At 53.9% G+C, this 11822-nt stretch overlaps 1 protein-coding gene across 5 annotated transcripts in view; it reads right to left on the minus strand.

The window, feature by feature from the left end:
• The window catches only part of SMARCA4 (SWI/SNF related BAF chromatin remodeling complex subunit ATPase 4), a 92151-nt gene that overhangs the window by 60740 nt on the left and 19589 nt on the right, over positions 1 to 11822 (minus strand). For all 5 annotated transcript variants that reach the window (XM_086699064.1, XM_086699067.1, XM_086699066.1 and 2 more), the window contains exons 3-11: positions 11303 to 11435; positions 10088 to 10492; positions 9659 to 9757; positions 8255 to 8513; positions 5585 to 5711; positions 4896 to 5069; positions 3225 to 3398; positions 1855 to 2022; positions 1687 to 1737 (exon numbers count right to left, since the gene is read on the minus strand). In XM_086699064.1, the coding sequence (XP_086555190.1) occupies positions 1687 to 1737; positions 1855 to 2022; positions 3225 to 3398; positions 4896 to 5069; positions 5585 to 5711; positions 8255 to 8513; positions 9659 to 9757; positions 10088 to 10492; positions 11303 to 11435 (1590 nt within the window). The remainder of the gene's footprint in view (positions 1 to 1686; positions 1738 to 1854; positions 2023 to 3224; positions 3399 to 4895; positions 5070 to 5584; positions 5712 to 8254; positions 8514 to 9658; positions 9758 to 10087; positions 10493 to 11302; positions 11436 to 11822) is intronic.

Below are 11822 nucleotides of genomic sequence, written 5' to 3' on the forward strand. Positions count from 1 at the left end.
TGGCTAATGGAAGCCAGGTTTCAGGCTGTTACAGTATGGAAAGAGAGAAGGATTGCACACAGAAGTATCCATGTGAACTGAAGGCTCTGAATATATAGAACTAGTGATGCAGATATAAACTGATTTCCTAGATCTTTTTGCTAAGAGGGCCTAGAAGCAATGACAACCTGTACCAATAATCACATCTAAAGAGAGATCTTGATGGCCGCCTAGCTGGCTCAGTTAGTAGAGCATGCGACTCTTGATCTCAGGATCGTGAGTTCAAGCCACACTTGGGTATAGAGCTTGCCAACTTACCTTACTTACGTATATAATAGACAGAAATAGAGACAGAGAAAGAAAGAGAGATCTTGTTTTTTCACATATTCTTCTCTGGTAAAAAGAACCAAGGCACCGTGGAGAAATGACTGACTTCCAGGGTTTGGGCAAAGAAAGCAGAAGATGAACTTGGGCCATTTCAGTGTGCAAGAAGTAAGGAAGCCCTCAAAAGATACGTGAGCCAATCTGAAGGGGCTCCTACTGGCCCAAATTCAAACAATTTGAACTTCAAGATAATGACCGTAAGGATTAAACTAAAACAGAATCCTATGAGTTGGTACAAGGGGTTGGCAAACTGTTCCAAGAGCCACAGAGGAAAGAAGACAAAAAGCTTTTCCTTCCTGTAGAAAGTCATCTACAAAATGCAGAAGAAATCAGGGTGGAGGGGGGGAGCAGGAAATCACCATAACATAACCATCATGGCAAAAACGGATACAGGCGGAGGTCATTAATGGATACAGAAGCTAGTGGGTAGAAGTTTGAGGAGTTAAAATATGTTTAAAGAGCCTCCAGTACCTCCCCAGAAGGTACTTAATAATCACAAAATGAGAAACAGTAACTTTTCAGCACAGATGCCCTGGCAGACACCAAGGGATCAAGGTCAATGTCACCAGTGACTGAAGAAGTCTACGCCATGCACTCTCGACGTGACGCACGGAGAGCAACACAGCGTCACTTCTGGGTCTTGTTGCCAAGAACACATAGCCTGAATCTAACCAAAAGGGAAATAGCAAGTCAAACCCAAATTAAAAGCCATTATAGGAAATACTTGGCTTGTTCTCTTCAGAAATGCCAAGGTCAGAAAAGGCTAAGAAGTGAGGAGCTGTTCAAGATCAAAGGAGACCAGACAGACCGTCACTGAATGAGACACTCGGCCACAGAGTCGCAGTGAAGGACACTAAAGGGACAGCTGGCCAAACCTTAACAAGAGCTGTGGATCTGATCATAGTATTATTGCATCCATGGAAAAGACAGACCTTGTTTTTAGGAAATATAGTGGGGGGTAAAGGGCTGTCCCGTCTGCATCTCCCAAACGGTTTCGGAAAAAGTGGTGTGTGGAAACGGGGAACCCAGGTGAGGACTAGGCAGGAATCCTATGGCCTGTAATTATGAGAGAGTGAAAACTGAAAAACAATGGCATGTGCAAAAGAAAAAAGTCTGGAAGCAAACACACCCAGGAGTTAACCACGTACCCTCCTGGGGGTGGGGTTGAGGAGGGGTGGGACGTGGCAGGGGACAGATGTGGATTCTTACCACTGTCACATAGAGCTCTGGTGAGCTTTAAACAGCTATAAAAATGTAAAGGAGGAAATAGATCGAAGCTCCCAGGGCTGGGCTGGCATTTCCAGGAAGCCCCTGATTCCTCACCTCGCCATCAGGTCCGATTGCAGGCGTCTGTCCTTCTGCGTTTTCTGCCTTCTGGAAGTAAAGAGAGAGACACGGTCACTCCCTGCCTGGGGAGGCAGCGGCACCCGCACCAAGACGGCTGCTCAGGTCCCATCAGGAGGGCAGGCACGGGGCGGGGTCCCCGCTCACCTTCTTTTTCTTTTTCTTCTTTTTCTCCTTGGCGACCTGGGCAGCCTTGTGCTGCCGCACCAGCTCTGTGAGGTTCGCCACGTACTCGTCCGTCTGCTGCAAGAGGTAGGCCAGGCGTTTGTCCTTTTTCTGGTCGATGAGCTTGCGGTAGCCCTCCTCGTCTTCAGCCTGCAGAACGGCAAGGTTATGGCGTTTGCTTGCAAGAGACACATGCTCGTCCATTAGCGCCCACGGCAGGGAACCCGGGGTCAAGAAGGCCACTGGGGGTTGCTAACCGGCAACCAGCCCGCACTAAGGGAGTGCTGGGCCTCCACCACGGCCGTGCTGCATACACACCCTCCACGTAGCTATCGACTCCCCCTTCAGTATTTCCTCAACCTCTACCCAGAGCGGACCCTGAGGGGGCCTGCTAAACAGACATGCTTCTGCCAGAGGTCATCTGAAAAGGCCAACAGCAAGTCTTGGCCCCTGTGTCCACAGATACACCCCAAATCCAACACTCTCTCTGGTCTGGGCCATTTTACCGTCACAGACGCGTGCAGCAAGCCCCTCCTGGCTTTCTGATAATAAACCTGATCATGTCACCCCCAGTTTATAGCCTCCTGTGGCTCCCACTCACGCTCAGAATTAAATCTAAAGCCTTCCTCATGGCCTACAAGGCCCAACAGGACTGCCCTAGGGACTCTGGTATCACTCATGCCCTCACCACGCTATTCTAAGGGCTGCCTGCCGTGCCTCGCACTTGGCTTTCTGCCACTTCAGGCTCTTAACCTTGGTTCCTCTCTCCCTGGGAGGCACTTCATCCAGGGAGTCATGCCCACCCTCCCAGAACACCCCATAAACCCCCACTCCCTCATCCTGCCTCTTTCTTGTCAGTGTACTTCACACCATCCAAAATGATCTAGTTGGTTCCGCCTGGGCACCTGCCTCTCTAGGGCCAGTGGGGGCAGCCATGAGGGTAGGGACTGCACGCTTCTTACTCCTGTGGCCATGTACCTAGAGCAGTGCCTGCCAATATCTGCCCAGCTGGAGAATCGCCTCTGAATAGCCAGACACAAAGGGTGGGACGGAGGACAGGGATCACATCGGTCACTCTCGAACCTGGAGTCGGTGCCCCCTCCCTTTTCTGGGGAGAACACAGAGCCACCAGCTAACCAGCCTAAGGTCTTCTGATCACTGGTGGAATGAAGAGGCAAAGGTCTCAGACCAGGTCTCTTGGACGCCCAAACCCAAGCCCGTTCTTTCTCTCTGTCCCAGCGCTAACTCGACCAGTCAACCGCCTCAGCAGAACACAGGGTCTTCGATCCCTGGTGTCTGTCACACCCAAAGCACACACAAAGGGACACAACGTCACGAAGGCAGGACTTTACCATGAGCCTCCGCATTCTCTCTTTCTCAATCCTTTCGTTTTCCTTCTTCTGTTCCCTCTCCGTGTTGGCGTGGTACGTGGCCACAGCCTTCGTGAGTTTCTGGATTTTGCCTGTGACCGATCTGTGATATTCTTTGAAATCCTTGGCATGCTGCAGAATGCTGTTGAGGTATTCCTGCAGGAACACACACAGAAAACAGGACTGGCTATTCCACAGGCTCACTACAGTGTTACCCCAGCCGAGACAAAACTTTAAAGGCAGTTGGTTTAAAACCAAGAGGACATAACCAAAACAGTACCAGGACACCGTCTGCCTATGCGGTTCGGCGTTCTCTGGACAAGGAAACACTCCATGCCGGTGACCGGTGGGAAGGGCCCTCCCTCGTGTACAACAGGGCAAGCCGCCTTGCTGGAGCCACCTGGCACTGAACGTAACCACTTCGAAACGCTCTGACCCTCCAACCAATTATTCCACTGCCAGGAATTTACTTTAAGGAAAACGAGCAGATATTGGCCAAAAGAATTAAAATACAAGAATGCCCAGTTTAGCGTTCTCTTTAACACTGGAAGGTTGAGAACATGCTACCTGTGCCCGAACAGGAAAATGGTTGCATAAATTACTGGATGCTGGACACACTAAGGAACACAACATACATGTTAAAAATCATGCTTCCACAATACTTAGAACATGTGTACGTATTTGTTTACAGGTGGCTACTTAACTTCTGATTATTCTGTGCATACACAAGAAAGCTACCTGGAATGATATATACCAAAAACCCTTGCTCACAGTGGTTACCAGTGTTAGATAGGGAGTAAAGAGCTTTAGAAAATGTAAATGAGCAAATGGGGCGCCTGGGTGGCTCATTCGGTTAAGCATCCGACTCCTGATTTCAGCTCAGGTTATGACCTTGTGGTTTGTGAGTTCAGGCCCTGCGTTGCACTCTGCGCTGGCAGTATGGAGCCTGCTTGGGATTCTCTCTCCTTCTCTGCCCCTCCCCCACCCTCTCTCTCACTCTCTCTCAAAGTAAAATTTAAAAAACTTACCAAAAAAAAAAAAAAACAATGGAAATGAGCAAATAAACAGAATCATCCCCACATCCTACTCCACACAGATTTCGTCTTCCTGACTGATCTTGTGAAAGTAAAGTCAGATCACGGCCTCCTCTGCTCAGGACCCTCCATGGCTCCCCCCTCACTCAGAGCAAAGGCCCAAGTTGTGCCCTCGGCCCATAAGCTCTCCCGTCACCTCCCCATCCTCCCCATCTCCCCACCCTGGGATCCCTGCTGGCCAGAGAACACAGGGCACATTCCAGCCCCAGGGCCTTTGCATCTTCCCCTGGATCTGCAAAGTTGCTTGCCCACATGTCCCTGTGGCTACCCTCCCTCAGGTCTCCACTCAGATCCACACTGTGTAAACAGCCCCTCCGTCACCCTCCATCCACCCCTGCTTTACGCCTCTTCATACTCCACCACCTCCCAACGTGGTATATGTGATTACGGCCCGTCCTCCCACTGCCATTTGGTTTTGTCCACGGACATACTCTCGGTGCCCAGAATACCGTTACGGCGAACAGAAAAGACAAACAGGCAGCACGCTCACACACAAACCAAACGAGACTCCACAGCGTGCAAGCTCAGCCGAGTCTCGCGCTGGGTGGGGACCCCGCACCTGGTGCTTCTGCCGGCGCTTGCGCTCCTGCTCGATCTTCTGCTGCTTCTCCAGCTTCTCGGTGATACGGGCCTCGCGCAGGGACTGCCGCTTGCTGCGCTTGTAGGCCTTGGCATTGAGGGCCGTCTCGAGGGCGGTGTCCCTCCTCATGCACACCACCACCTCCTGTCGCAGCTTGAGGAAGACAAGACGCGCACAACTCCGTCAGGTCCACGAGTAACTACACATCCCAAGCTAGACAGAACGCTGCTCTGGATTTCCGGAAGGATCCTTGCTAAATGCCGTCTGGAGGGGGCCCATGGGTAGCGCAAGCACAGGTCACGAGACAACTGCTTTTGGACACCCAGAAGGTTCTCTCACACCTTCAGAGGTCTCCAGCTTCGCCTATCGTCAATCCCACAGAAAATACTTCTTACGGGTCATTCAAAATTAAAGCACCCTCAGAAACAGGCCCATTTTTAAGTCTAGTGTTTCAAAATGCGATGTGATGTCTTAGGGAAGACACACAACTACTCATCCCAAGAACGGCTACTGTCCCACCGCTGTGCACGACACGAGAGGAGAGATGCGCAGCCAGCTAATGACGCAAGGACACTGCTGCTCTCAACGTCAAGGCGCATTTAATAACTGCCTGGCAAGTAGGAGAAAAGGCCCTTTTCCTCAAGCAGCGGGCCTGCACCTGTGCCCACCTGCCTCTGGAAGTTCAGCAGCCTGAGGGCCTTGAGCTCAATGGTCGCTTTGGTTCGCAAATCCCCGGCCAGGGACCCGGGAAGGTTTTCAAGTTCCTGAATTCGGTGTGCGATTCGAGCCTGCAGCCTGGGATACAGAGACGGAAGAAAAGAGCAGTGATGAGAGATCTTGTCTATTCACGGGAGCTCCTCTGTTCCCTCTCTTTAAAGGTGGAGCTTCAGGAGAACCTACCTCTCAAGGAAGGCAGATCCCAGTGATGAGACAAGAAATAGCTCAATAAAGGACGCCAGCCACAGCGCACAACACATAAAGAGGAGGACAGGCACAGAAACCAGAACCCGACAGGGCACACCTGCCTTCTGACATCCCAGCAGTGTGAGCGGCTTATGGAGGCAGACCAGCGTCTCTACCCCAGCCCTGGATCTCTAATTCGCCTAGGGAGAATGCGCAGAGCAACCCTACAGGCTTCGTCTTAAAGTTCAAATGCGATAATCCCCCTTCTCAGTGTTTCGCATATTTATTAAGCACCTACTGTGTGCCAGGGACTGACCCAGGTGTTAGACCTTAGCACTAAACAAGACTAACAGGGATATTTGTTATTCTCACAGAGCTCACAAGCTTATCAACAAGACAGGCCATAAAGCAGTTAAAAATGTTTATACTAATTCCAGAGAGTACCACGTACTCTGAGAAGGGAGCTGGAAGTGAGGGAGGTGGACAGGGCCACTTTGGGCAGGTGACCTCAGCAATTAGGCCTAAATTAGCCAAAGAATCAAGCCCAGCTTCTGTAAAGGCCCTGGAGCAGTAATGAGTCTAACTTACTCAACAGAAAGAGGAACAGGGAGAGTGGAATAGGCAAGGACAAAGCCTCGGGCAGGGACTAAAAACAAAAAGGCGCTTCCTGGATGGGCAATGGGACACTAATGGCAGATTTGAACCTGGGGAAGAGATCTAAAGAAGTCACTTAGAAGAGACTTCACACTGCCGTGTGGCAAACAGGCTGCACCACTGAGGGTGTATAGGTGGGGCAGACCAGGTGGCTGCGTCCACAGTGTGAAGAAGGCCACCAGTTCCTGGGACGGAGGAGGAAAGCTGAGATGAGGACACGGAGGGTGAGGGAGGGCGAGCGATAGTCAAGGGGCTGCAGGGTCTGGCCCAATGAGCTGCTGCCGGGTGCATGGAACAGAGACTGGAAGGAAACGGTGGGGGGAAGGACAGGAGGACATCCGGAAAGGCCACGTTTAAGCTGTCTAAATGCAGCTGGAGGGGAGGTGCCTGGGTACAGGGGTGGGAGCTCCGGAGCACATCACAGCTGGGGAGGCATTCTGGAGACTGTTATTGGGCAAAGATTTCCTGATACATCTGGGGATTACGGCGAATGAGGCCCAGCCCTCCCTCATGGAGCTTACATTCGTCAAGGGAGGCCAGCCCTGAATAAGTTATCAATGCAATGGAAAAAAGGGAGAGGGAGGTACAGGGTGCTCAGGAGGCAAATCTGAGGTGCCCCAGCAGTATGGGATAGAGTGATTCAGACCTGCCGTGTGCCTGGCACTGCAGCCAGCCCCTGGCACCCAGAAGGCCTTGGCAAAGCAGCCAACAACTAGTGATGTTTGGGAAGGGCCCATCACAAAGCTTGACCGGTTGCTTGTGGAGTGTTCATGAGCCGAACATCAGCAAGGAGAAACGGGCACTTCCATTCCCACACCTACTGGGACAGCCTCTGCAGAGGGCCATTTTCCAGACTCTCGGAAAATTTCCCTGCATGTGTTCCCCCATACCCAAGCAATGGCAGTTTTATGGATTTATTCTGACACATGTGCATAGAGTACTGTTTCAACAAAAGATTGGGGGTGGGGATTCAAAACAACCCGACATCCCTTATTACGGCTGAATAAATTATGGTATAGCCCGGGGCGCCTGGGTGGCGCAGTCGGTTAAGCGTCCGACTTCAGCCAGGTCACGATCTCGCGGTCCGGGAGTTCGAGCCCCGCGTCAGGCTCTAGGCTGATGGCTCAGAGCCTGGAGCCTGTTTCCGACTCTGTGTCTCCCTCTCTCTCTCACCCTCCCCCGTTCATGCTCTGTCTCTCTCTGTCCCCAAAAAAATAAACGTTGAAAAAAAAAATTAAAAAAAAAAAAAAATTATGGTATAGCCCCCAGGTAGATACCATGCGTGCAAAAAAGGAAACCTCACTGGGGCACCTGGGAGGCTCAGTCGGCTAAGTGTCTGACCCTTGATTTTGGCTCAGGTCATGATCTCACAGTTCATGAGTTCAAGCCCCACATCAAGCTCTGCAATGACAGTGTGGGGCCTGCTTGGGACTCTCTCTCCCTCTCTCTCTGCCACCCACCCCCCACAAAGCACACACTCACTCTCTCTCAAAATAAATAAACTTAAAAAGAGAGAAAGAAAGAAAAGCTCACTTTGTACAAACAATGATCTAAGCTATGCTCCCACGGACGAACGGCGTGCACGCCATGTAGTATCTGGGACCACAGGGCTGCCCAGGCATTCACCGGATTTCTCTGGAAGGATATGTACTTATACAGAGAACCAGGCAGCTGGTGACAGCTCTCTGGTCACATACCTCACTGGCTTTCAGAACAGTGAGCCAAACTGACACGCATCAGGGCCGCCCTGAGTGAGGGGCCCCAGGCAGCCGCTCCCTCACCTGTACTCCCGCTCCTGCAGGATCTCCACAGGGTCCAGGCCCCGAGGCTTCTGGATGGGGGTGATGCGGCTCTGCTTCTGGTGCAAAGGCACCATGGGGGCAGGCTGGGCAGGCTGCCCCGGCGACTGTGTCTGGGGCGGCATCACCGGGGAGGCGGCGGGCGGGACGGCAGGGGGCGCTGGTGAGGGGCGGCCCGTGGGCTGTGGGGGGATCAGCTTCTGAGGTGTGCTCGTGGGGGCAGCAGCATTCGCCATGGGTCCTGGGGGCGGTGGGGGAAAGAGGGGTCAAGCGGCGAAGACAGAGCTTTGAATTCTGGCTCGATTCCAGGGGTAAATGAAGAGCCTGCCGGGCACTCCCTGCCCCGGCAGCAAGCTCGTCCCCGCGGCTGACTAAGCCCGTGCAGGCTGCCACGCTGCTTCCTGCTCAGGGGTCTCACTCCCTCCTGCTTCCTCTAGATCTCAGCGTATGTGCCCCTTCCCGAAGGCACGCCTGCTCAAGCACCGCTCACAGGTTTGGTCTTGCCACGTATGGCCCCCTAGGACCAGAAGTTTCCGGACTGTCATCCGGTGCCAAAGGAAGCCTACTGAGGCAATTAGCTCTTCAGTGCCCATCACTAAACCTCGTCCTTCGAGAGGATGAGGAATGAGTCCGTTTTGCCCATGCTTCATCCCAACAGATGCGCCTCTCCAATACTTAAGACCACGTTTTACACAGAACACAGAGACTGCGCAAAGAAAAAATGGAACCCTGAGCCACCCTGTCACCCTGCCTGCCTCCCACAGCACTGGGGGATATTCTCAGGAGGCCAGGGGATCACACGTGGCCTCCAGGCTCGGAGGCCCAAATTCTGACGGCTGGTATTCATGGCTACAGCAATGCCGCCCCACAGCCTCGCTGCAGTCATACAATGGACCCGCTCATCAGTACCCTTCTCTTCTTGGTAAAGACAGCCCAGGATCACCATGACCCACAGGACAAGGTGGGGTGGGAATCATGCAGTGGAACCAAACTTAAACCTCTGGGAACGGACCAGGGACGGATAGACCCAACAAGGCAGAAAGAAGCAAGGACTTGGGGCGCCTGGGTGGCTCAGTGAGTTAAGTGTTTGACTTCAGCTCAGGTCATGATCTCTTGATTTGTGAGTTTGAGCCCCACATACTGTCAGCATGGAGCTGGCTTGGGATTCTCTCTTTCTCCCTCTCTCTCTGTCCCTCCCCCACTCATGCTCGCTCTCTCTCAAAATAAATAAATAAACTATAAAAAAATATATATTTAAAACAAAGAAAACTAAAAGGCAAGGACTTGTCCTCAGCCCCCTCTCGGGTTCTGCCTAGGGGTTCTGCCTAGGGGGCAAGCTCGTGAAGAGCAGGGAACAGGCATGCCACCAAGACAGAGGAAACTTACCTTCAGGCCAAGGCTTGGGAGGCCCTCCGGGGGGCTGACCTGGCATCCCAGGGGGCACACCTGAGGGTCCTGGGGGGGGCATGTTGGGCCCTCCCATACCTGCACACGGGGAGAAACAAGAGAATAAAAGGCATCCTGTGTTTATGCTCGCATCCACCCCCACGGGCAGTCCTGGCTCCAGGGGACACAGCCAACAACAGCCCCTCAGTGTGGACGAGAGGTCAGGGTGGGGGGAGGAGAGCGGAGAGGCGGCGGAACTTGCATCGCGCTGGCAGCCCCGCCTGCCCGAGCGCCGAGTGCTGACGCCGCGCTGTCTCTGGGGGGACGCATGCGGGCAGCACGGCCCAGGTCGGCTGACACTGCTGCCCCATCCCGGTCGGTTCGCCCAGTCCCCTCCCTACCCCGAGCGCTGTGGACGGTGGGTCTTACCGTGAGGCCGGCTGTAATTTGGAGGTGCTGGTCCTGGACCTGGCCCGGGGCCGGGGCCGGGGCCGGGGCCGGGTCCCGTTGCGGACACAGAGGGTGGAGGTAGCGTTGGCATCTGCTGCTGCATCCCAGGCATCGGCCGCTTCCCCTGCACCGCCATCTGCAGGTGGTCGGGGAGGGGCTGGCCCCTGGCCAGCATCTTGTAGGCCATGATCTGGGCTCTGAGCTGATGCAGCTGGTTCTGGTTAAACGGAGTCGGGCCCCGGTTCTGCTGTCCCAAAGCCTGGGGATCGGCGCTGTCCAGCGGGGCCCCTCCTGGCCCAGACGACATCTGTGGGCCTGAGGATGGGCCGCTGGCTGGAACCGGACTGGAGGCGTGCTCAGAGCCACCCAGAGGGGAGGGGTAACCTGTGGGGCCACGTGGATCCAAGTGGTCACTCGGCAACACACATTCTAGGACGTCTAAGGCAAAGACGGCAACCTTTCGGCTGCGCTGACACCAGCTCCTGTCTCGAGACGGGGGTGGCCAAGGGACTCTACTCCTGTGATTCAAATGACAAGTGCCCAGAGAGAGGACACGCTCTGGCAGCCTGACCAGCGGCCGGCACAACTGGTTTGGTGTTGGCTCAGCTTTCAGCAAGTTGCCAAGGGTCAATGCTGGGATGTTACACAGATCCAGGCCTCCCTCAGGCCTGCCCCCTGCCCCTCAGCTAGGACAGAATGCTCCTCTGACCCCCATGTAGAGCCCCTGGGCGCAATGAGCTTCCCACCGATAAGAGGAAATCATATACTCCATCAATTCTCAAGCTGCCCTGTTCAGAAAAACCACCTGGAAGGCTTGTTAAAACAGAGCCCCACCCCCACCCCAAGATTCTGTCGCAGAAGCTGAAGTGGGGCCCGGGAAGGTGTATCCTTAATACGCTCCTGGGTAGCTTGGGAGCTGCCAGCCTGAGGCGCCCACTCTGCTCAGCCCCCATCTAACCTCCAGTGCTTCACATGGATCCACCCCTTTGGCGTCCCCACTCCCGGGGCTGCTCAAAGACAGACTGGCCTGAGACGGGCACCAGCCAAGCCCAACCCCAAGCCCAACAGTCTCCCAAGGGCTGAACTGTCCTGAGTCTACCCTGTATGTGCCTACGGGAGACCCAACTAGAAAAATGACCTCAGGGCACCCAGGGGGACAACACATACAAGGAAAGAAGAGTAATCAAACGGTACCTTGGGAGTGCTGGTCCATGGGGCTTGGCGGGGGCCCCATGCCTGCGTGGGCCCCCGACCGCATCCCCATTCCCTTCATCTGGTTGTAGCGGGGATCATCTGACATGCCCTTCTCGTGCATGGACTCCATCGGCTGTAAGAGGGGATGATGAAAAGGCAAGATCAGCAAGAGGGAACAGGAAGAGGCAGGAGGCAAAGGGCCACCCGAGAGAAGTTCACTGCCACTGAAAATGTCCACCCAAGGTCGCCATGGTACATATTGAATCGCCAATGTGACCAAGCAGCTTAGGTCCAAGCTACGGTCCTGATACCTACACTAAGTGTCAAGTAGATGCATGAAGCAATGTCACACAGCGATGGCTGACCACCTAGGCGGCTAGAGATCTGGAGGCGAAGGGACAGATGGATCAGGAAGCCAGGAGACAGTTTCAGATGGCCAAAATCCCATGAGGAAAGGACATGAGCTCCTGGTGAGGAGCTGTTTATGACTGGGACACCAAGCTCGCCATTAATTGTCAGA

This window comes from Puma concolor, chromosome A2 (genome assembly GCF_028749965.1).
Source record: "Puma concolor isolate L17-30 chromosome A2, mPumCon1.1.hap2, whole genome shotgun sequence".
In the NCBI taxonomy this organism is placed as follows: Eukaryota; Metazoa; Chordata; class Mammalia; order Carnivora; family Felidae; genus Puma; species Puma concolor.